Raw genomic sequence first — 23,239 nt, forward strand, 5'->3', positions numbered from 1 at the left:
TTTACTGCTTTTCTTTGTTACATCTCATCCCTAACAAGACTGGCTTTCCTCTCTCAGAGGGGTAATACTGCTTTGCAGATAGAATAGTGAATCAAGGGGTATCTGTTATATTGCTGCATCTTACTACAAGAAAAAGAGTTGGATTTAGGGTTTGATGAGAGCAAAGGGGATCTGTAAAAGTAGACCAGCTATTCCCATTAGCTTCTTTATTAAAAAGGCATATGTAAATTAAAATTTTCTTTTCCCCATTCCCACTCCAGCTCTTTCTTACCCTGCTTAGAGGATAGTTTGGCAGTTTCTTCTTTGTAATCACTTGGGGATAGGGGGATAGGTACCTTTTTCATTGTTTTCTCTTTTCTTTTCTTAACCCATCTTGTGCTTAGTGTGTTTTCTCACATTTCACTAAACTGTCTCCCTCTTTTCCCTCCTTTCTTCTGTTTAATAGACTTTGAAGCGGCTCATGGCAGATGAGGTAAGGTGATTTTATTCTGCATGTAGTTTTCATAGTTGATTTCCTATTCTATGATGATTACCAGTTGTTAGATCATGTTTCTATGTATACTTGCTTCTTAGTACTATGTAAATGTGACATTGTCTTTTCTTAAGCTTATCCACAGGCTTCTCTCTATTCTTTACTATGTTTAACTTTAATTGCATGTGCTTTATCTCTGGCTTATATGGTGCCACAGAAAGTTCATCACTTTCCAAGATTAAAATACTATCTTTAAACTCTGAACTATCCGCTTATTTAAGATTGGCTTTAAACAGTTTTAAACCTCCAAATATAGTTGCAAATATTTGTAATTAACAGTTGCATGAGAAAGAACTGTTGCAGGTTCTTTTGGTTGGGGCAGTTGTGCTTGGGGCTTGCTAGTGAACATATAACAATTTTCCTCTGCTAGGAATGGTCCTTGAATACTTGAAGGTAAGGTTCCAGTTAACTCTGGAATATAAATGAAGACAGTGCATGTACATCCAAAAAAAGGAGTTCAGGTTGAAGTCCATACTCTTATTTGCAGGACAAACAACCAGCAAAAAAGGTTGATATTCATTTGAAAACTCCCAATTGAATTTTAACTACTTCTATAGCACTGTTGCTAGGTGCTTTGGGCTATCCAGAATTAAGTAAATAACATGATCCTTTTCTCCCTGGAGTTTGCTTAGATATTTTACCCTAGGATGACCAGAATTTAAGAAGAATTTGAATGACAAGCAAATTTTGGGGTGATTTGATGCTCCTGGTCCTTTTAGTTAAGTCCTGTGATCCTGTATAGTTTTGGATTTGGCAGAGAAATTATACAAAGGTTTGGTTACCCCTCTTGCTGGTGATTGAGGGAAATAATAGATAACAATAGTTCAGATAGGTTAGAGTGTTTGGTTTTAGTTTCTTTTGAAGCTAGAGAACTTGGTAGAAGGTAAGGAAAGTATTAACTTTACTTTAAAGAGCCCTTAAGGCTCAATAATGCTCTTAACATTGGGGAAAATGTGTGGTGATGAAGTTCGTGTGCCATTTAGACCTCTGATAGTGGTTAGAGCCATTTCACACAAGAAAAGTCCTGGAACTGAGTTTGGGTCTCCTGTTACTGATCCTTAGGAGCCACAGGTACATAAGGGCTTAGATGATTGACTATACAATATGATTTTTAGTGCAGAGGTAAATCTGAATCAGTACTAATTTTATTTTTCTTTCTTAGCTGGAGAGATTTACCAGCATGAGGATGAAGAAAGAAAAGGAAAAGCCCAATTCTGCTCATAGGAATTCATCTGCCTCCTATGGCGAAGATCCTTCTGCACAATCACTTCAGGATGTCTCTGATGAACAAGTGTTGGTCCTTTTTGAACAGATGCTGGTAAGTTCATAACCCTAGGACATACTCTTTATTCCTGAAAATCATTCACTGGACATGAGATGGCCCTTTCCATTCAGTACTTCCTCAGTAAGCTTTTCCTGCTCCATTACAAAAATCTTAGAGGTAACTGAACTAGAACACTAGAATGTGCAAGGATTTATTCACTTCTATTGAGTTAGGTTTTATACCACCTAAACTATTGGCCAGTTTCTGAATGTTTGACCAACTACAGGTACATGGGGAGAAAGTATTCTGGATCCTACTGATAGGTGGAACTTGGCTCTGAGAGCATTTGTTGTGGGGGAGGGGATGAAACAAGCATAAACAAGAAAGTGAGATACAGGGAAATGTAATTTGCTCAAAGTCTCACAGTTAATAGTAAATCTGCTAAGAGTACCAAAATCATTAGACATGCTTTACAGATTGGGACCAGTAACAGTTGACAGGTTTTATATAATAGAGCTGTTAAAAAAAAAAAAAAAGTCTGTTTTTTCTAATGTGTTTAGTACATAGCTTAATAGACTATAAGTTCTGGTAGACAACTTATCTAACTCAAACTTTATATCTGTCCCAGTGACTGATGTAGGATTCTGCCTACATTAGGACTTGATAAATGTTAATTGTATTAAATAAACTGAAAGAGGGCAAACCAATCACATCTTTTGAGGAATTGGAAAATTCTTTTGTAAGTTGGTAGAAGACCTTAACCTAACCCTTACTGCTCTTCTGCCTTGGAAACAATACACAGTATAGATTCTAGGATGGAAGGTAAGGGCTTTAAAAAAGACAATAAAGTGTATTGATTCCAAGGCAGAAGAGTGGTAAGGGCTAGGCAGCAGGGGTTAAGTGACTTGCCCAGGGTCACACAACTAGAAAGTGTCTAAGGCTAGAATTGAACCCAGGACTTCTTGTCTCTAGGCCTGACTCTCAATCCTCTGAACCATCTAGAGCTAACCCTCAAATTGCTTTCTTAAAGCATATAATAAATTCAACATGTTACTTTCAAGGCTGTCCTGTTTGAACTAACTTTAGTTCTCTTTTGTGCATTAAAAAGAAGTTTCAAAGAGGCTCTTTTCTCTTTTTTTTTATATCATTATCATCTCTCTTTATCCCCAATTAAAGATAATAAAACCCTTCCTAAAAAAAGTGAAAAATGAGTCTAGTTAAGTAAAACATTTGCATATTGTCCACAACTGAAAAAATATATATGTCATTTTTTATTTCAAATCTGTCTCCTCTCTGTCAGGAGGTGGATGATATACTTAATCTTCTATCTTTTTAGGGTCTTAGTTAATGCATTAGTAAGAGTTATTACAAAATTTTCAAAGCTTTTTTCTTTACAGTGTTGTAGTCACTGTATGAGTTGTTCTTCATTCCGCTCATTTCCCTTTGCTTTAGTTCTTACAACTATTCCCTGGTTTCTTTGAATCCTTTCATCATGGAAAAAAATTCAATAATATCTTATCACATTTATATGCCACAGTTTGCCCAGCCATTCCTCAATTGATGAGCACTCCCTTAGTTTCCATTTTTTTGCAACAACAAAACATGTGACTATAAGAAATTTTGTTCATATGGGTCCTGAAGAGACAAAAATATTGTAAACTTTAAAATATTATGGAGCTATGAGCTCTCATTTCCTATCATTACTGACATTTTCTTTAATAATGATTCCCAAGTAGGGACAACTTGACCATCAAGAGACAGAAAGTATGATCTCCATCAAGAGGTCTCATGAATTGCAGTGATAATAGGAGAGCAAAGGTAGCCAAGATATCTGTTGTGTCTGTGCTTCTCTGTATTCTTCATACTCATTTTTTTCTTGCAGTGAAGCAATACTTCATTACAGCCATGTACCACAATTTGTTTAAATGTTTCCCAGTTGATGGACATTTATTTTGTTTTCAGGTCTTTGGTACTCCCAAAAAGTGCTGACATAAATATTATAGTATGTATGAAACTTTTTCTATCTTTGACTTACATGGGGATTACCCGCATGCTCTTCTTAATTGTTAATGCACAGAGAGAGTTTTGTAGTGATTCCTCTTAATGTGTTGTTTTTTTGTGTTGAAGTCATTTATTTCTGTGATTCACCTGTATCAGAAGTTATTTCCTAGAGGCAGCTAGCTGACCTAGTAGGTTGAACATTGGACTTAAAATCTGGGAGATTGGAGATAAAATCCTGCCTCATATATTTTCTAATTGTGTGACATTAGGCATATCACTTTAATCTTTGCACAGTAGCAGTTTCATCATCTGATAATGGGGATGAATAATAGCATTTCCCTCACAGGATTCTTGTGAAGATCAAAAAAGATAACATTTTCTTTTTAAACCCTTTACCTTCTGTCTTCGTATCAATTCTAAGGCAGAAGAGTAGTAAGGGCTAAGCAATTGGAATTAAGTCACTTGCCTAGGGAGGCCAGATTTGAATTGAGATCTTTTTTGATCCCAGGCCTGGCATTCTATCCACTGTGCTAACTAACTGCCCCAAGAATTTTTATAACACTTTTACATGCTTTGCAAAGCTCAAAGTGTTATATAAATATTAGCTATTTAAAAAAAAGATGATTTCCTAAGTTCATAACAGTGCTAAATGTAGGCTTATGTCCACAGGAGATAGAAGACTATGACCATAGTCACTGAAGACACTTTGGGTTTTTCTTCTAGACCAAAAACATGGCTGGGAAAGGGCTCAGAAACTTGGTTGATGTTTTACTAAGGGAACCAGCTCCTTTCTTAGAAATATATTTCTTTGCTCTAAACAGAATGGAAAACTTGCAGACTGTGTGGTTGCAGTAAATTTGTAGTGCAGTTCATTTTCATAGAATATAGAATTTTACAGAAAAATAATATTGGCTGAGGTAATCAGAATTCTTCCTATGTAATAAGAATATATACTTGTAACTACTAAATGTAATGTTTTGAGCCAAATTTTAGCCTTTTCAAGTTTAAAGCTGAATAAGATAATTCCTTTGCCTTCATAACTATCAAGATATGGGCTGGGGATACATGGAACTCCTGTTAGCCAAATCCAGAACACAGCCTGCTTCCTGATTGAGGAGAATCCCACTAACATTTTTTTATCCTTGTTCTTTCTATGATAGACATATGCTGAATTCATGCTCTTCTTTATCAGTGTGCACTTAAGCTAATACACAAGCTTTTTATTTGTAATTGTGACTGCTAAAGACTTCTTACACTGAAGTACATGATATCCTTATGGTGAGCTTATTTAAACACTTCTCTCTGAATAGAAATCTACTTATTTGTTCTCCAGTAGGAGCCACTGGTACCTCATATTGTCATCATGCCCTTTAACCTCGTCTCTCCAAGAAGGGAAAATTGGTTTAGGATAAGGTTATCTAGGGAAGGTAAACATTCAGATCTAGAGCTACAAAATGAGCTGCTGCTTGAGGGATGACATTTCGCAGATGGTGTGATATAAACATATTTGAAATCTACCTTCCTGGTGAGAGAGCTATGCCACGTGAAGCGGTTTAATCTCTAGGGAAAGGAATTATGAGTTTATTCAGTGAGCATTGGAGCTGATTTTATTTTCTACTTTTTTACCCTGTCAGCTGGATATGAACCTGAATGAGGAGAAACAACAACCTTTGAGAGAGAAAGACATCATCATCAAGAGAGAGATGGTATCCCAGTATTTGCACACCTCGAAGGCAGTGAGTCTTTTTTTAAAAAACACATTTATGACTAATTTTTAACATTCATTCTTTTTAAATTTTGAGTTCCAAATTCTCTTCCTCCTTCTAGTCCCTCCCCTACCCACTGAGAAGGCAAGTAATATGATAGCAATTATACATGTGAAATCATGCAGAACATATTTCCATGTTGCAAAAAAACATACGAAAAGAAAACAAGAAAAATAAAAGGAAATTATGCTTCATTATGCAGTCAGTTCATTAGTTCTCTCTCAGGAAGTAGATAGTGTTTTTTCATGCATCCTTTGGAATTATCCTGGATAATTTTATTATTCAAAGTAGCTAAGTTTTTCACATTCTTACAATATTGTGGTTACTATGTACAGTGTTTCCCTGGTTTTGCACAATTCCCAAGTTTTTCTCAAACCACTCCCCTCATCATTTCTTTTCTTTTTTTTTTTTTTTTAAACCCTTACCTTCCGTCTTGGAGTCTGTGTATTGGCTCCAAGGCAGAAGAGTGGTAAGGGTAGGCAATGGGGGTCAAGTGACTTGCCCAGGGTCACATAGCTGGGAAGTGTGTGAGATCAGATTTGAACCTAGGACTTCCCATCTCTAGCCCTGGTTCTCAATCCACTGAACTACCCAGCTGCCCCCCTCATCATTTCTTATAGCACAATAATATTCCATCAGAATCATATACCTCAACTTGTTTAGTCATTTTCCAGTTGATGAGGCATTCCCTCAACTTTCAGTTCTTTGCCAGCACAAAAAGAGCTGTTATAAATATTTTTGAACATATAGGCCCTTTGTCTTTTTCTTTGATTTCTTTGGGATACAAAAAATAGTATTGCTGGGACAGTAAGTCTTTTGAATAGAGTTCCAAATTATTCTCCAGAATTATTAATATTTGTCTGTTTTATCCTAATTTTGTCATAATGTACACCCCTAAATACCTAATGAATCTTCTTAATGAAGTGTAGGGGGAAAGATTCTTTGTCGTTTTTGTCTAGTCTGCTGCTCATATCCCACTGATTGAAGACCAAGTGGCTCAGTGGTCTATCTGAGCAATGGGATTCTGGTGTCCTAAAAAATGTTCTTTAGCTGAATTTGATTCTCAGATCAATTGTCCCTACCTGGTTTCTTTCCAGGGAATGAGTCAGAAGGAGAGCTCCAGGTCTGCCATGATGTACATCCAAGAGCTTCGTTCAGGCCTAAAGGATATGCATCTACTTAGCTGCTTAGAGTCCCTTCGTGTGTCACTCAACAATAACCCTGTCAGGTAAGAGGCCAGCCTCAGTTGGGGGAAGCTATTTTAGAAGCTTGAGGATATCTAAATTGTTCATTTGATTTGATGTTACATTGATTCTCTGTTTTTCTTACAGCTGGGTACAGACCTTTGGAGCTGAAGGCCTCTCATCCTTGCTGGACATACTTAAACGACTCCATGATGAGAGAGAGGAATCTGTTGGGTAAGCTGAATTTCACTATCTTCTGGGAAGAAGAAAGTACAAAATAGGCAAGCCCACTTATTTTGTGATAGTTTTTTTTTACATGAGATATAATGGATTAGAAACTTACTCTTAGCTAAGGATGGTTTTTCTTTTCTTAAATGGTTAAAGGTAAATGCTCCATCTTCCTCAAACGTCTCTCTATCCCTTTGTAAGCCAGATTATCCTCCAAACTAAAACTGAAGTCTGGTTTAATTCAGAACTGTCTAGTAAAATCTGCCTCATCCAGGGTTACTTTTGATCTGGATATCTTTCTAAGAAGGCTGAGTTCTAGACCTGGCTATATATATGGGTTAATTTTGGTACAAGCTTGAAGGCTGAGTTGGGCATGGCCATCAGGAGAAGTACCTAGGACCAATTTAGGCTCATCTTAAAGCCTCAGCCAAGTAGACTACCTCGGCCTTCTCGTTTCCCTTTAAGAATGGGATGATCTAGAAATGACCTAAACTACCCAATATGACAGACTTTTGGATGTGGCATTCCAGGTCTGAGTTTCTAGCTATTTATACTCACCATTTTCATTTCCTTGTTTCCCATTCATTTCTCAGGCCTTTGCAGTCTGGTTTAGAATCTCACCATTCTACTGAAACTATTCTCTAAAGTTATCTAAAGTTATCAGTGATTTCCTAATTGCTAAACCTGGTGACTTTTTTCTCAGTCATTTTCCTTCTTGCTGTAGGTTTTGACACTTTTGATCTTTGCCTCCTAGGAGCTCTCTTCTCATTTGGTATTCATGATACTATAACCTTCTGGAACTTCCATCTTTCTGACCATTATTTTTTGTCTTTCTTTCGCTGAATCATTATCTGTATCCCATCTCCTTTGCATGGATATGTTCTGGAACTCTGCCCTGAACACTCTTCATCAATCAGTCAACAAACATTTATTAAGCATCAACCATATACCAGAATGTTTGCTAGGTAATGGAGATACAAATACAAAAGTGAAATAATCCTTACCCTCAAGAAGCTTACATTCTACTGGGGAGTATAACATGTTCCCAGATAAGTGAATTCAGGATAAATACCAAGTAAATACAAAGTGATTTTGCTTGGGGACGCTAAAAATAAAAGGCTAGCATTTATGTAGTGCTCTCAGGTTTTGTTTTTGTTTTTAAGCCCTTACCTTCTATTTTAGTATCACATCTTATACAGAAGAGTGACAAGGGCTAGGCAGTTGGAATTAAGTAATTTGCCCAGGGTCACACAGCTAGGAAGTATCTGAGGCTAGATTTGAACTCAGACCCTCTCAAGTCTAGGCCTGGTGCCCCATCTACTAGGCTACCTACTTTTTAAGGCTTATTATACACTTTACAAAGATCTCATTATTTCCTCACCACAACCCTATAAGTTAGGTGCTAGTATTAACCCCATTTTATAGAAGAGGCAGACAGAGATTAATTGACTTGTTCAGCATTACACAGCTAGTAGGAAGCCTGTTCCTGACTTCAAATCCCATTCTCAATCTACTGAGACACCTAGCTGCCTCAACTGGAGAAGTCATGAAAGGTCTCAAGTAGCACATGAGCTGAACCTTGATAGGAGCTTTGGGTGCCAAATGTTGGGGTTGAGGAGGGAAAGCATTTCAGGCATGGTAGAGAAGCCAGGAAAAGGCACAAAGGCAGATGGAATGTCATGTATAAGAAACAACAAGTAGGCAAGTCTGGAAGGAGCATAATTTGTAAGTAGAGTAATCAGCCTGTCAAGGAAAGCAAGAACAAGATGGCAAAGGGCTTTAAATGCCAAACAGAATAATTTGTATTTTATCTTAGATAACAGGGAGATATTGGAGTTTGTTAAGCAGAGAAGTGACATAATTAGACCTGTGCTTTAGAAATAACAGTTTTATATTTGTGTTGAGAATGATTAGGGAGATTTGAGACTGAGAAACCAATTAGAAAGCTAAATTCAATAACCTCAGTGAGGGATGATGAGGACCTGAATTAGAATGGTTGTCCTCTTTCCCACTCCATCTCTGAAGCCCATTTCTACTCTTGATTCCCTTCATTCACTTCTTAACATTATATATTGTCTATGCATATGACCCTGAAATCCATGTGCCCAGCCCCTCTCTCTATCCTGAGCTCCAACTCTTCACAAATAACTGCGGCTGGACATCTCCACCTGAATGTTTACATGCCTTTCAAAATCAGTATATCCAAAACAGAATGCATTTGTGTCCCAAAATGCACCCCTTTTCTTAATTCCCTATTTCTGTCTACTGTACTCACCACCCTTGTAGTCACCTAGATTCATAACCTCAGAGTTGATTCTCAACTCTTTATACTCAATATTTAGTCAGTTGCTAAATCGATCATTTCTACCTCCATAGCTTCTCTTATTCCATTCCCTCCCTCCACTCTCACAGTTAGCATCCTAATTCAGGCCCTTTTCACTTCTCACCTTGATTTTTTTTTTTTTTTTTTCAAAAAATCCTTATCTTCTGTTTTAGTATTGACTCTAAGATAGAAGAGTGGCAAGGATGAAGCTATTGGGATTAAGTGACTTGTCCAGGGTCATACTGCTCTCACATTGATTTTTTAAAAAGCCTCCTAATTGTTCTTCTTCCTCAAGTCTTTTCCCTGCCTAATCTGTTCTCCTGCCAGTCTAACATTTCTAAAGATAATTGTGACTATCTCATGCCCTTATTCAAAAGGCTTCAGTGTATTTCTCTTGCTTCCAGGATAAAATTCTACCTCTCTAGTCTGATATTTAATATCCTTCACAGTCTGAACTTAGCCTCTTTTTCCAGAATAATTGTATATGACTTTCTCTTAAACACTATGTTCAACCAAACTGACCTACTAGCTGTCCCTTGAGAGGACATACCTTCTCCTTTACCATGCCTTTGCCTAGGCTGTTCCCAGTGCCTACAGTGGTCTCCCTCCTCACTGTCAAACCTAAGAATCTCCCTCTTCCTTCAGAACATAGTTCAGATGCCACCTCTTATAGAAGCTTCCTCCCTACTTTTTAGGGCTCTCTCCTCCATTTGTATTTTCTCTCTATATATTTTATATATACTTATGTGTATGCCTGTTTTTCTGAGTTGAACATAAGTTCATTACGGGTAGGGGCTGTTTTGTTTTTGTCTTAATATCCCAGCACCTAATATAGTACCTGTCCTATGGCAGTTTCTCAATAAGTGCTTTTTGAATTTTAATTGAATATAATGGAATGAGATTAATATATATGAAGCATTTTTAAAAATGATAATTAATACTTTGATGGACAGTTGCTTGGGGAATCTGAAATTTCATTGATAAGAATACTTCTTCCCCTGATGTAGCCACCAGCCCTTTTAAAACTTAATAAACAGGGGGCAGCTGGGTAGCTCAGTGGATTGAGAGCCAGGCCTGGAGACAGGAGGTCCTAGGTTCAAATCCGGCCTCAGACACTTCCCAGCTGTGTGACCCTGGGCAAGTCACTTGACCCCCATTGCCCACCCTTACCAATCTTCCACCTATAAGTCAATACACAGAAGTTAAAGGGTTTAAAATTAAAAAAAAAAAAAATTAAAAAAAAAACAAAAAAACTTAATAAACAGGGGGCAGCTGGGTGGCTCAGTGGATTGAGAGTCAGGCCTAGAGACAGGAGGTCCTAGGTTCAAATCCGGCCTCGGACACTTCCCAGCTGTGTGACCCTGGGCAAGTCACTTGACCCCCATTGCCTACCCTTACCACTCTTCCACCTATAAGTCAATACACAGAAGTTAAGGGTTTAAAAAAAAAAAAAACAAACTTAATAAACAGGCTGAATTGAATTGACCAAAAAATTCATCACACTTGAGATGATGGATACATGTAGTGTATCATTGGATCAGTATTTAAAGCCTTTCCAGATTGGTTGAATCAGCCAAAACTTGTAATCCATATCACTTTGAGGCACTGGAATAGGATTGTAGAGAGTAATAAAGAGAATTGATAAAGGGCAGCTAAGTTGCCCAGTGGATTGAGAGCCAGGCTTAGAGAAAGGAGGTCTTGGGTTCAAATGTGACCTAAGGCACTTGCTAGCTTTGTGATCTGGGCAAGTCATTTAACCCCCATTGCATAGCTCTTACTGCTTTTTTGCCTTGGAACCTCTACACAGTATTGACTGGATGATTGGTGGATTAGTGGGAAGGTTTGTGGCCCCACTCCCATTAAATTCTTAGCTTTTAAACTAAAGAGAGGCCCAACTAGTGTGGAAAGTTATGAATCTCTTCAACAAGTACCAAAATAGTTATTCTAAAACATTTATCTAACCATGTCACTTTTTCCTCAAGTGTCCGTTGGTTTTATAATAACTCTAGGCTAAAATACAAACTCTTCCCCCTAATATATAAACTTCTTACAATGAGATTCCACCATAACTTTCCATTCATACTCTCTAGAATCCAGCCAAATTGTCCTGTTTATTGTTCCTTACACTTGGTATCCCATCTCCTGTCTTCATTCTTTTTCTCCCTGTGTGGAATGCATCCTTCCTCACCTCTATTTCTCCTAGCTTAAAATCCTCAGCTTCCTTTTTAAGGTTTAGCTCAGGGGCTAATTATTGTAGGAAATGTTTCTTTATTAACCCCTTGCTTATAGGAGCTGTTTCCCTCCTCATTTGATTTTGTCTTTGCTTATGTACATATTCTGTTTCATTTGCTTTTGTAAAATGGAAGCTCCCAGAGGTTTGGGTCTACCTCATCTTGATCTTTTTAGTTACTCCCCTAGCAGGCACTTAAGTATTCGTTCAAGTGAATGGCTCTGCTCCCTTTTTTTTGCCTTTAGGATTTTAGGGCTGAGTCCTAGGAACTAGTTTAGGAGCCTCTTTTTTGGGTGTTGGGAGGGAATGTAGTATTAAAGGCATTTCACTGATTGCTTCTTTTCTGCACAGAAGCTATGACAGCCGTAATAAGCATGAGATCATACGCTGCTTGAAAGCTTTTATGAACAACAAGGTGAGATCTTTTCCCTTCTCCTTCCTTCTACCTCTCCCACATTGCCACCCAGTTTTCTCTCTACTTGGAAACTCCAAAGAGGCAGGCAAGAGCATGAGATCAAACAACTTTTCATTATCCTGGTTAATACCTATTTCTTGGTGGCATCTATCCATCCTTTATTAATTCTTCCCAGCTCAGTTCACTTCTTCCCTTGATTTTTATCCTGCTAGTTTCCTAACCTGCACACATTCTTTTCAAATGCTTGACTTTTCTTCTTACCTAGTAATAATAATAGCTTACTATATGCCAGACATGGGGGCAGCTAAGTAGATAGAATGCCAGTCCTAAAGACAGGAATTCCTGGATTCAAATAGAATCTCAGAGATTTCCAAGCTATGTGACCCTGGAAAAGTTACTTAACCCCCATTGCCTATCCTTTACCAATCTTTTGTCTTGGAACAGATACACAGTATCAATTCTAAGGCAGAAGGTAAAGGTTTTAAAAAACCCAAAACCATATGCCAGGCATTTTGCTCAGGGTTTTGCAAATATTATCTTATTTGATCTTCACAAAAACCCTGGGAGGTAGATGTTATTATGATCCCCATTTTATAGTTGAGAAAACTGAGGCAAATGGAGGTTAAGCAACTTGCCCAAGATCACATAGTTAGGAAATAGCTGAGGATGGATTTGAATTCAGGTCTTCTTGACCCAGGGTCCATTGGTAACTGTGCCACTTAGTTACTCCCCTCTCATTCTAGTACAGTCTAATACTTCTCAGGTATGTTAGTTTTTAGAATCCCCTTTCTCTTTCTGCTTTGACTCATAACAAAAAAAAGATAACTATCTCAGATTAGTTCTCCTTCTCCTTAATCCATTGCATGTTTATTTGCATTTTTGAGTAGTTTATCTCAATCCTTGAGATTTGGGGGTTTTGTACCTCAGTAGGAAAAGATTTTGCTTGTCTTGTGGTCTGAAATTCTGCTAAAAAAGATACATGGGTTTGGTTCAGTCCCTTCGCATTGTCTTGTTTGGATCTAAAATCTTTACATCCTTCTTTTTTGTTCTTCCCTTGCCAGTTTGGGATCAAGACAATGTTGGAAACAGATGAAGGAATCCTGCTACTGGTCAGAGCCATGGACCCTGCAGTCCCCAATATGATGATCGATGCAGCCAAACTACTGTCTGCTCTCTGCATTTTACCACAGCCTGAGGATATGTATGCAAATTGGAATTTTCTTCCTTTCTCATTTCTTTTCCCTTCTTTTTATTTTAAACCCTTACTTTCTGTCTTAGTAACACTAGGAACTGTCTGAGGCCAGATTTTGTTCCAGGTCCTCTTAACTCCAGGTCTGATGCTCTGAGCCACCTAGTTGTCCCTTTCCCTTCCTTTTCAATCCCTGAAAGTATTTATGCTGGAAGGATGGTTTATTTGACTGCAGGGGAATGTGCCACTTGAACTGTTGCTTGGATGGACTGTAGTATATGGAATCTGGTGAATCTCATTGCCAGTATAAGATTCCTAAGTGGAATGGTTGTCTTTAGAAGAAATCTTGTATTAGGAGGACTAATAGAGCATATCCTTTTGACCTCTATCCACATTTAAAGCCTCTGAGGGATGGAATCAGTGGTGTGGGAATTTTCTTATATTTCCAAAAAGATCTATCTTATAAAGTTGTGCTAGAATCATCATACCCTCTCTTTTCTCTTTTTATTGTTAGTATTTTTATTGACTCTGGGGTCGGACCTTAAATAATCTATCTTCATTCTCCCCATCCTTTTTTTCCTACCTTCCAACCACTACCCCCAATGCAGGAATGAGCGAGTTCTGGAGGCTATGACAGAACGAGCAGAGATGGATGAAGTAGACCGCTTCCAGCCTCTTTTGGAGGGATTAAAGAGTGGAACATCCATTGCCCTCAAGGTATATAATCTGAAAGCAACACACCTGGGAAGAGAGATGGAGGGGGACAATATTTTTTGGATATTCCAGTTTCACGCTAGAATAAATGGAGTATCTTTTTTTGTATACCTCAAGCTAATGGGTAAATAGGGGCAGCTAGGTAGCACAGTAGATGGAGTGCTGGGCCTGGAGACCCATCTTCCTGAATTTAAATTGGACCTCAGACATTTATTGTTTTAGCTGTGTGACCTGGAGAAGTCACTTAATACCATTTGCATCAGTTTCATCATCTATAAAATGAACTGGAGAAGGAAATGGCAAACCACTCCAGGATCCTTGCTAAGAAAATTCCAAATGAGTTTAAGAAGAGTTAGACACTTCTGAAATGACTGAACAATAACAAAGAATAAATAAGGGGCTTCTTTCCCAAGAAAGGAGACTTTCTTGGGTGCCCCATTTTATGAAGAATGTAGGTAAGCTGGAGCATATCTAGAATAAGGTCATCCAAGACTGGAAATCATTCCCTATAAAAAATGATTATAGAAATTGAGGATATTTAACCTATAAAACAGAAGCCTTACAGGGGTCATTATTATAGTTTTCATACATTTGAAGGACTATTATTTTTTTTTTTAAACTCTTAACTTCTGTGTATTGGCTCCTATGTGGAATAGTGGTAAGGATGGGCAATGGGGGTCAAATGACTTGCCCAGGGTCACACAGCTGGGAAGTGTCTGAGGCCAGATTTGAACCTAGGACCTCCCGTCTCTAGGCCTGTCTCTCAATCCACTGAGCTACCCAGCTGCCCCCTGAAGGACTATTATGGGAAAAAAGACTTATTTTGCTTGGTCCTGGTAGGAGTGATTGAGTAGAAGTTTCATAGAGGCAGATTTAGATGATGTAGGGAAACATTCTCTAAATAATTAGAGTTGGCCAGAAGGAGAGCACACTACTACAGGAGATACTTGGTCTTCAAGCAGAGATTAGATAAATTTGACAGTGATACTGTAGATAGGAATTTTAGTTTGTTACATTTTGGATTGAGAGTTTGACAAAAGGGATTAGAATTAGGCTGATCAGAATACAAATTCAAGCTCTGACACAAACTAGCAGTATAACTTGCAAGTCTTTCTTTTCCCTCAACATAGCTCTTTTAAGACTAAGTTACAGATGAATTACTGATCAACTTTGGTAGAGGAAGTTTCTTTATTGAGGAGCCATCTATGCTAATGAAATCATGGGTCTCAGCTTAAAAAAAAAGTCCAGAAAGCTGCTTTGCATCAAATACCCACCAGTGACCCAGCCTTGATTCAACTTTGGCTGGGAAATTGCTGTCTATCTTATAATGAGACATTTGCCCAATTTAGTGTTTCATTAGGCCACAAATTTTGTTAAGAACTCTGATCTATTCAGTCTAATGATTAGATTGGACCTAATGACTTTACTGGGGCAGCTAGGTGGTACAGTGAGTTCAAAGGTCTTAGCCCTTACTAACTGTGATCCTGGGCAAGTTACTTAACCCTGTTTGTCTCAGTTTCCTCATTTATAAAATGAGTTGGAGAAGGAAATGACAAACTGCTCCAGTATTGCTACAGAAGAAATCCCAAATGAGGTCACAAAGAATCAGACACAGCTGAGATGATTGAACAACATGCCTTTAATTCTTCTTATAGCATCTATGTTAGCTGCAGAGGATATGTATTTTCCTCTAAAAGCAAGTTTAATGGAAAAGGAACCTTCCTTAGTTTCCTCTTAGAAGTTAATACTGACCCAGCTGTCTTATCTTTCTATCTTAGGTGGGATGTCTACAGTTGATCAATGCCCTCATCACACCTGCAGAAGAACTTGATTTCAGAGTTCACATCCGAAGTGAGCTGATGCGCTCAGGTCTGCAACAAGTACTTAAGGTGAGGACAAGTCACTCAGAATTACAATATGACTTCGGTTTTCCTTTTTTCTCTGCCCTAGTATCTCTTATCTTTCCCAGAGGTTGTCGTTTTAAAACAATTTTGAAAAACAACCAAGACATAATGAATACTTCTAAGTTCTTTGATGCCCATATTTGCCTATTGATAGGACCTGCGGTTAATGGAGAATGAAGATATGAAAGTACAGCTGGCTGTGTTTGATGAACAAGGGGAAGAGGATTCCTATGATCTGAAGGGAAGATTGGAAGACATACGAATGGAAATGGAATATCCTTCTACTATATAGTTTCTCCAATATGTGGTGCCTGTATTAAATTCAGTTGTAGCAGTTGAACTTTAGGTGAAATACTTATGTCCTGAGATTTCACTGCTTAAGGAATTAAGGCCCATGTCCTTATAGTTGACCCAGCAAGAGACTTGTGGACATTTTTAACACTATTCTCAGGCTTCTTTGGGTTAGAGAAAACTCAGACAAGGACATCAGAGAGTCTTTTACTACAGAGGGGGCTAGAAAGGTTAATATTTGCTTTTTGGGTATACTATGAGATTTGAATTTAATTGCAGGAAAACATAGATCAAGAGATATGACCAAAGTGTGACCTCTTAAGGAGATCTCTAACCTCTGACTCCTTTGTCTGTATTTCTTAGATGAAGATTAAGAGTCACTGGCAGGGGGGCAGCTGGGTAGCTCAGTGGATTGAGAGCCAGGCCTAGAGACAGGAGGTCCTAGGTTCAAATCTGACCTCAGATACTTCCCAGCTGTATGACCTTGGGCAAGTCACTTAACCTCCATTGCCTAACCCTTACCACTCTTTATTGGTTCCAAGGCAGAAGGTAAGGGTTTAAAAAAAAAGTCATTGGCAAAAATTTGGTTACATGTTAAGATTTGGTGCGGCTACTTTTGTAGTTACTTTATATGTTCTCTTTCCTACTTAATCCTCTGGATCTGAAGAATTTGACAACATAACCATTTGCACAGTGATCTCTTGAATTAAGGGGACTTAATTCCATATACTAGCAACAGAATTTGTTTTTTAGGAGACCAGATCCTTAAGGTCGACCTGATTGGCAGCTTACCAGTTTCATAGAATTCCTACAAGTAAGTGTTAGGAATCTGACTAACCTCATTTTTAAAATCATACTTTCCTTAGCCCTTCCCCCTTTTCCACTGATTTCAGTGAAGTTTTCCAGATCCTCTTGAACACAGTCAAGGATTCAAAGGCTGAGCCGCTGTTCCTGTCCATCCTGCAGCACCTGCTACTGGTCCGAAATGACTATGAGGCCAGGTAGGTCAGGGGGCATGGTGCCTCGCAAAGCCAGAGGCAACTTTGGTGTTAAATTAAGGAAAAAAACCAAACTTTTAGATTACAAGATACAGTAGATGGAGTAAAGAAGACTAATGACTAAAGTTTAAGCCATTAGTGTCTAAGCAGTTTCCCTTTAATTAGACTGAAAGCTACCTCTGATAGGCTTAAACTTAAAGATACAAACAGTGTAATCTCTTTTGGAGTGGGGACATTTTCAGATTATGTTTAAAGTAATCTCTATTTAAAATAAGGGAGCTGGGGCAGCTGGGTAGCTCAGTGGATTGAGAGCCAGGCCTAGAGATGGGAGGTCCTAGGTTCAAATCCGGCCTCAGACACTTCCTAGCTGTGTGACCCTGGGCAAGTCACTTGACCCTCATTGCCCACCCTTACCACTCTTCCACCAAGGAACTAATACACAGAAATTAAGGGTTTAAAAAAAATAAAAAAAATAAAAACAAATTAAAAAACAAAGAAAATAAGGGAGCTGTACCTGTCCAAAAAGAATAGTTGGCAGGTGGTAGTACTATTTTCCTATCAGGAAGAAAAGACAGAATTCTTTGTTTTTAAAGTTCATTTATTTATCTATTTGTTTGTTTTAGGATATTTTTCCATAATTACATGAATCATGTTCTTTCCCTCCCCTCCTCCCACACCCCTCCCATAGCCAATGAGCAATTCCACTAGGTTTTACATGTCTCATTGATCAAGACCTATTTCCTTATTATTAGTATTTGTACTAGGGTGTTTATTTAGAGTCTACATCCCCAATCATAGCCCCATCAAACCATGTGATCAAGCAGTTGTTTTTCTTCTGTGTTTCTGCTCCCACAGTTCTTCCTCTGGATGTGGATAGCATTCTGTCTCATAAATCCCTCAGAATTGTCCTGGATTATTGCATTGCTGCTAGTAGAGAAGTCTGTTATATTTGATTGTGCTACAGTGTATCTGTCTCTGTGTTTAAGGTTCTCCTGGTTCTGCTCCTTTCACTCTACATCAATTCCTGGAGGTCTTTCCAGTTCACATGGAATTCATCCAGTTCATTATTCCTTTTAGCACAATAGTATTCCATCACCAACAGATACCACAATTTGTTCAGCCCCTCCCCAATCGAAGGGCATCCCCTCATTTTCCAATTTTTTGCCACCACAAAGAGTGTGGCTATAAATATTTTTGTACAAATATTTTTCCTTATTATCTCTTTGGTGTATAAACCCAGCAGTGGTATGGCTGGATCAAAGGGCAAGTGGTCTTTTAATGCCCTTTGGGCATAGTTCCAAATTGCCATCCAGAATGGTTGAATCAATTCACAACTCCATCAGCAGTGCATTAATGTTCCAATTTTGCCACATCCCCTCCAACATTTATTACTTTCCTTTGCTGTCATTTTAGCCAATCTGCTAGGTGTGAGGTGGTATCTCAGAGATGTTTTTGATTTGCATTTCTCTGATTATAAGAGATTTAGAACACTTTTTCATGTGCTTATTGATAGTTTTGATTTCTTTATCTGAAAATTGCCTATTCATATCTTTTGCCCATTTATCAATTGGGGAATGGCTTGATTTTTTGTACAATTGATTTAACTCCTTATAAATTTGAGTAATTAGACCTTTGTCAGAGGTTTTTGTTATAAAGATTTTTTCCCAATTTGTTACTTCCCTTCTAATTTTGGTTGTATTGGTTTTGTTTGTACAAAACCTTTTTAATTTAATATAATCAAAATTATTTATTTTACATTTTGTAATATTCTCTATCTCTTGCTTGATCTTAAAATCTTTCCTTTCCCTTAGATCTGACAGTTAAACTATTCTATGTTCACCTAATTTACTTATAATTTCCTTCTTTATATTTAAGTCATTCACCCATTCTGAATTTATCTTGGTGTAGGATGTGAGCTATTGATTTAAACCTAATCTCTCCCATACTTGTTTTCCAGTTTTCCCAGCAGTTTTTGTCAAATAGTGAGTTCTTGTCCCAAAAACTGAGATCTTTGGGTTTATCAAACACTAGCTTGCTGAGGTAATTTACCCCAAGTCTATTCCACTATCCTTTCTGTCTCTTAACCAGTACCATATTGTTTTGATGACCACTGAAAAGACAAAATTCTATAGGAGAGGAAAGGAGAGAAGGCTAAAAAAAAATGGAATGCGAATTTGGGCTTTTGATTATCCAGAAAACTCAGACAGCTGAAGTAAAATAGTTCATTGCATGGCTATAACAATCTTATTACAGATTTCTAAAAAGGACCTTATCTCAGATTTTTCCCCGGTGTTCCATACTGAGTTAGTGATTGAATGAATCAGTCAGTCAACATTTCTTAAGCTTCTTTGTGCCAAGTACTTTGCTAAGCATTGGAGATATCCAAAGGAAAATAAAAGAAAGTCCCTTGTCTCTAAGAGCTCACAGTCTATGATGAGGGAGACAATATTGCAAACAACTATATATCAACAAACTGTAGATTGGATAAATTTGAAATAACCAACAGAGGAGAGGCATTAGAACTGTTTATTGCAGCCTTGTAACTTCTAGAGATGAGAATCTCTTCGGAACTTGGAGGTATTTTGGTTTAATTCTTCCCTTTTCCTTTTTGGCAGACCTCAATATTACAAGCTGATAGATGAGTGTATATCCCAGATAGTGCTGCACAAGAATGGGGCCGATCCAGACTTCAAGTGCCGACACCTCCAAGTAGACATTGAAGGATTGATTGGTAAGCACAGGGGTAACTACTGCTGCTATTTGATTTTACCAAAACATTTTCACCTCCCATCTTCTAGCCCAGTTAATTAACCAAAAGAATAAGCATTTATTAAATGAAGACATAATACTAGGTGCTAGGGACAAAAATGAAGTTACATTTGTTCCTCTGTAGGAACACATTCTGTAGAAAGAGATAATACATACACACAAAGTATATCTAATACAAAGTCATTTTGAGGAAATGGCACTATGTGGGAGAATCAGGAAAGGCCTCGTATAGGAGATGATATTTGAGCATAGCTCTGAAGGAATTGAGGGGTTCTGTTAGAGACAAGGAAGAGAGCACATTTCAAGCTTGCGCCAAGGCATGGAGATGGGAAATTGAATATTGTGTGTGAAGAATTAATGACAAGGCTAGTTTGGCTACAGCTTTTGAAGGATTCTAAATACCAAATGGAAGAGTTTTTATGTTATTCTGTATCTTACCCTTGTCTCCTTCCAGAGTTCTAGTTTGCATCACCAGCTGCCTCTGGACATTTTTAACTAAATATCTTATAAGCATCTCAAATACAATATATCCAAAACAAAACAACTTTGTTTTTCCTTTCAAAACTATCCCCTTCTGAACTTTCTATTACTGTCCAGGGCAACACTATCTCTCCAGTCACTCAGGTTCACTATCTCAGTGTTATCTTCAATTCCCTATTCTCCCTGACTTCAACTACCTTATCAGTTATCAAATATTCTATTTTCTAGCTCTTCATCCATCTCTTGCATCCAACACTTCTCCCCAAATAGGTACTATCCTAATTTAGGTTCATAACTGCATTATTGCAATAATCTCCTACCTTAGGTTAAACTTTACTTACTCTATTCTATCCACACAGTTGCCAAATTGACTTTTCTAAGGTCCAAGTCTAACTGTCACTCTTTTATTCAGTAAACTATTCATTAGGACATCTAGATTCTCTGTTTTTTAGGATAAAATAAAAACTTCTCTAGTTAGCATTTAAATCCCTTTGCAACCTAGCCATGGCCTATCTTTTTGGCCTTAATTACATATTACTCTCATTCACATACTCTATGATCTAATCATTCTATTCTTGCCATTCCCCCCCCCCCCCATATGTAGCTCTTAATTTCTCATCTCTATACCTTTATACCTAAATAAGGTAAACTTCTTCAGGCTGAATGTGTATGTGTAGGATGCACATACACATTCAGTAGAGGAAGTAGAGGAGAGATCTATTGTTTTAGTATATTCCAAGGGATATTACAAATGCACAAAAATCTATGCTTTGAATGCATTTCCTTTTCCCCTATTCCTTTTGGAATCCCTAGTTTCTTTAGAGACTGAACCCAAACTCTGCCTTCTATATGAAACCTTTCCTAAATCTTTCAAGCTACTAGTACCTGTGGAAAATATGGATATATGGAGGGCACTAGGGATGTTACAATATAATCTAAATGGTTGTGGGTACACACACTGGGTTGTAGGAGAGACAGGACCAGGATGGAGAGATCAGAGTAAACAATTAAGCTGCTGATAACTGACAAGAATGTCACCAACTGTCACCAGCTCACCACTAGGCCAGAGTCTTAGAAACCAGCAGGCAAGGTAAAAGGATTTAACAGGTTTAATTATGTTCAACTAAAAGGTGGGATAGGGAATTCTACACTAAAACCTAAATGGCAAAACTACAGGGCAAGGGGAGGACTTCTCTACTCTAATCTTAGTGATCTAGCAGGCAGAGCCCAAAGGAGCAGTAATGGAGTCTTTGGGAGGCTGCATCAAACCTGGTTCCAGCCAGGGTTTGACCAGCACAGCTAAGGGCCTGTGGGTGGCTTTGAGGGTTTCTCACCGTAATCCACAGATGATCTCAGGATGCCAAAAGCCAAGGTGATCCAAGGTATCCAAATAGAGCGAGTGTGCTTGAGATGCTGTCCACCAGATCCCAAATTCCTCCTCCACCTGATGCTGTTATGTAGTTCTTGTCCCCTTGCTAGATGCCACCACCACACAGGATCCCAGGGAAATCAGGATGCAGGGTGTCCTTAACTCTGAGATCTCCCAGGGCTAACAACAGTTTGTGCCAACCCCTAATGGAGTCTCTCTCAGGGCACAAGCCACTTCCTGCTCCTTCATTCCATCTTGGAAGGCTCCAGTCCTTCCTGCTAGGTCAACCTTAATACTTAATTACTAACTAATCTTCCTCACAACATACTTCACCCACAAAAATTATCTTGTGTTTCTTTTGTATTTCTCTCTCTCTTTTTCTCTCTCATATATATAAAAATTTTGCCCCATTAGAGCTTCTTGAGGGCAAGAACTCATTTCACTTTGTCTTCAAGAATATCACTTTGGCAATTTTTTGGAGGATGTATTGGATTGGGAAGAGAATTGAGGCAGGAAGACCTAGGAGAATGCTATTGCTAAAGGTCAGAAAAATAGAATAGATCTCCTAGGACTAGGGAGATTACATTAGCGGTTGTAAATATTTGACCAGTCACACATATTTTTCTTATTTTGTTGCTGGCATCTAAAAGAACATTAAATGGACAAAGCAGCTTTCTGCCATAAGCCCCCTAGAACTTTTTTCCACTTGAAGTAGAAACTAATCTAAATGTTGATACCTTCTCTGTATGTGCAAGGTAATTGGAAGTACCAGCTGAGATGCCAAGTGGCTGGAAATAGTAGCAGGTTCTGGAAGTTAGAGAGGCAACACTTAGATAAGCTCCTTCCTTCTTTGGGGTTACATTCTGTGGTCAAGATACTTTCCCCCTCAGAGCCAACACAGTCAGATAAGTTAGCTACATAAATGACAAGATTAAATGGACCTCAAAATAGTTTATACAGGCCCTTCACAATTTATTAAAGGGTGAATTTGACTTTGTCATTTTAGAGTCCTGGATTCTATGTACCTTGTTCTTTTTATATCCTTAGAACCAGGTTGAAGCGTTGAGGTTGGACATCTAAGAAGTAGGTTAACCTGTTAGGATTTTAGTGGGAGACCTATATCTATAAATGCTAAGTAGAAAAATCATGTTGCTCACTGCAAAGATGACAAGATAAAATTGGAAGTATAAAGTTATTTTTAATTTTGGAGGCATTATAATCATGTAGGTCAATCCCTTTTTAATCACAGGACAGAATAAATGTCTGTGGGAACTTTATTCTTCTTTAGCTGTTTATCTGTTCCTGTGGAGGGACTGTCCGTATCCATCAGCTTCTTTAAAAAAAAAGTGAACATCAAATTATGTTCTGAATGAGGGAGATTATATAAACACATGATAAACTGCTAAATACTGAATTTCTCAATCTTTATTGATATCATGATTTAATGTAAAGGGCATATTGTATTCTTATCACAGAATTTAAGTGTAAAACATTTCCATTATAATTTTTTTTTTACCAGAGATTTGAAATAAACCAAATATACTGTCTCTTCTACTCCCAACCATCCCCACTCACTCCAAAG

The 23,239-nt window shown here is 38.0% G+C and overlaps 1 protein-coding gene across 1 annotated transcript in view; it reads left to right on the top strand.

Moving 5' to 3' along the window:
* The first annotated feature begins 446 nt into the window (after positions 1 to 446).
* Positions 447 to 23,239, top strand: part of DIAPH1 (diaphanous related formin 1) — a 71,111-nt gene continuing 48,318 nt past the window's right edge. Inside the window, exons 1-12 of the mRNA XM_044664524.1 lie at positions 447 to 472; positions 1,695 to 1,850; positions 5,432 to 5,533; positions 6,661 to 6,791; positions 6,895 to 6,981; positions 11,880 to 11,943; positions 13,005 to 13,144; positions 13,741 to 13,849; positions 15,625 to 15,735; positions 15,905 to 16,023; positions 16,926 to 17,042; positions 19,655 to 19,770. Coding sequence (XP_044520459.1) covers positions 461 to 472; positions 1,695 to 1,850; positions 5,432 to 5,533; positions 6,661 to 6,791; positions 6,895 to 6,981; positions 11,880 to 11,943; positions 13,005 to 13,144; positions 13,741 to 13,849; positions 15,625 to 15,735; positions 15,905 to 16,023; positions 16,926 to 17,042; positions 19,655 to 19,770 — 1,264 coding nt within the window. The 5' untranslated portion in view covers positions 447 to 460. The remainder of the gene's footprint in view (positions 473 to 1,694; positions 1,851 to 5,431; positions 5,534 to 6,660; positions 6,792 to 6,894; positions 6,982 to 11,879; positions 11,944 to 13,004; positions 13,145 to 13,740; positions 13,850 to 15,624; positions 15,736 to 15,904; positions 16,024 to 16,925; positions 17,043 to 19,654; positions 19,771 to 23,239) is intronic.

The sequence above is a fragment of the Gracilinanus agilis genome, chromosome 2 (assembly GCF_016433145.1).
Source record: "Gracilinanus agilis isolate LMUSP501 chromosome 2, AgileGrace, whole genome shotgun sequence".
Lineage (NCBI taxonomy): Eukaryota > Metazoa > Chordata > Mammalia > Didelphimorphia > Didelphidae > Gracilinanus > Gracilinanus agilis.